At 63.7% G+C, this 699-nt stretch overlaps 1 protein-coding gene across 1 annotated transcript in view; it reads right to left on the minus strand.

The window, feature by feature from the left end:
- The window catches only part of KIFC3 (kinesin family member C3), a 9,299-nt gene that overhangs the window by 6,210 nt on the left and 2,390 nt on the right, over positions 1–699 (minus strand). The window contains exons 3-4 of the mRNA XM_009318865.1: positions 458–697; positions 50–223 (exon numbers count right to left, since the gene is read on the minus strand). Coding sequence (XP_009317140.1) covers positions 50–223; positions 458–697 — 414 coding nt within the window. The remainder of the gene's footprint in view (positions 1–49; positions 224–457; positions 698–699) is intronic.

The raw sequence follows: 699 nt of genomic DNA on the forward strand, positions 1-699 counted from the left end.
GGTGGAGCTGGGCGGGGTGATTTCTGAATGACACCCGTTGCATTCAAACCTGAGCTCGGAGCTGAGCTGCCGTCTTTTGGGAGCTCTGCAGCTGCTGCTCCATCTCCTTCAGCACCTGCCTCTGCATCCCCACCTGCTCCTGCAGGTACTGGTTTCGGGACTGGCTCTCGCACAGGGCTTGCTTTGCCTTGGCCGACTCCACCTCCACCGTCTTGATGATGTACTGGGGGGGAAAAGCACTCAGAGATGGGGTGTACTGGGGAAGCAGCACCCGAGGGGCCTGGGATGGAGCCGGTGTTGGCCCGGCGGGGCTAACTTACAAAATCATGGTGCTGTGCTGATGTGCTCAGGGCAGAGGGATGGGTGGCACTTGCAGGGCACCCCCTGGGCACTGCTAGGCACCCCGCCCAGCTCCCCTTGCCTGGCTAGGAGAGATGGAGAGCCCCACGGTGCTCACCTTTATCTGCTGGGGCTGGGACTTGAGGCTGGCAATGGTCTCCTGGCTGTCCCGCAGCCGCCGGCTGAGCCGCTCCTCTTCCTCGGCTCTCTCGGCCAGGGAGTCCTTGAGCCGCAGCTCCACCTCGGCCAAGCGGTTCGTCTTCTGCTGCACCTCCAAGTCCAGCTCTGCCAGCTTGACCCGCGTCTCCTCTGCCTCCCGCTGCAGCTGGGACAGCCGCTCCTGCAGCCCAGCGTTCTCCT

The sequence above is a fragment of the Pygoscelis adeliae genome, unplaced genomic scaffold (genome assembly GCF_000699105.1).
Source record: "Pygoscelis adeliae isolate BGI_AS28 unplaced genomic scaffold, ASM69910v1 Scaffold622, whole genome shotgun sequence".
In the NCBI taxonomy this organism is placed as follows: Eukaryota; Metazoa; Chordata; class Aves; order Sphenisciformes; family Spheniscidae; genus Pygoscelis; species Pygoscelis adeliae.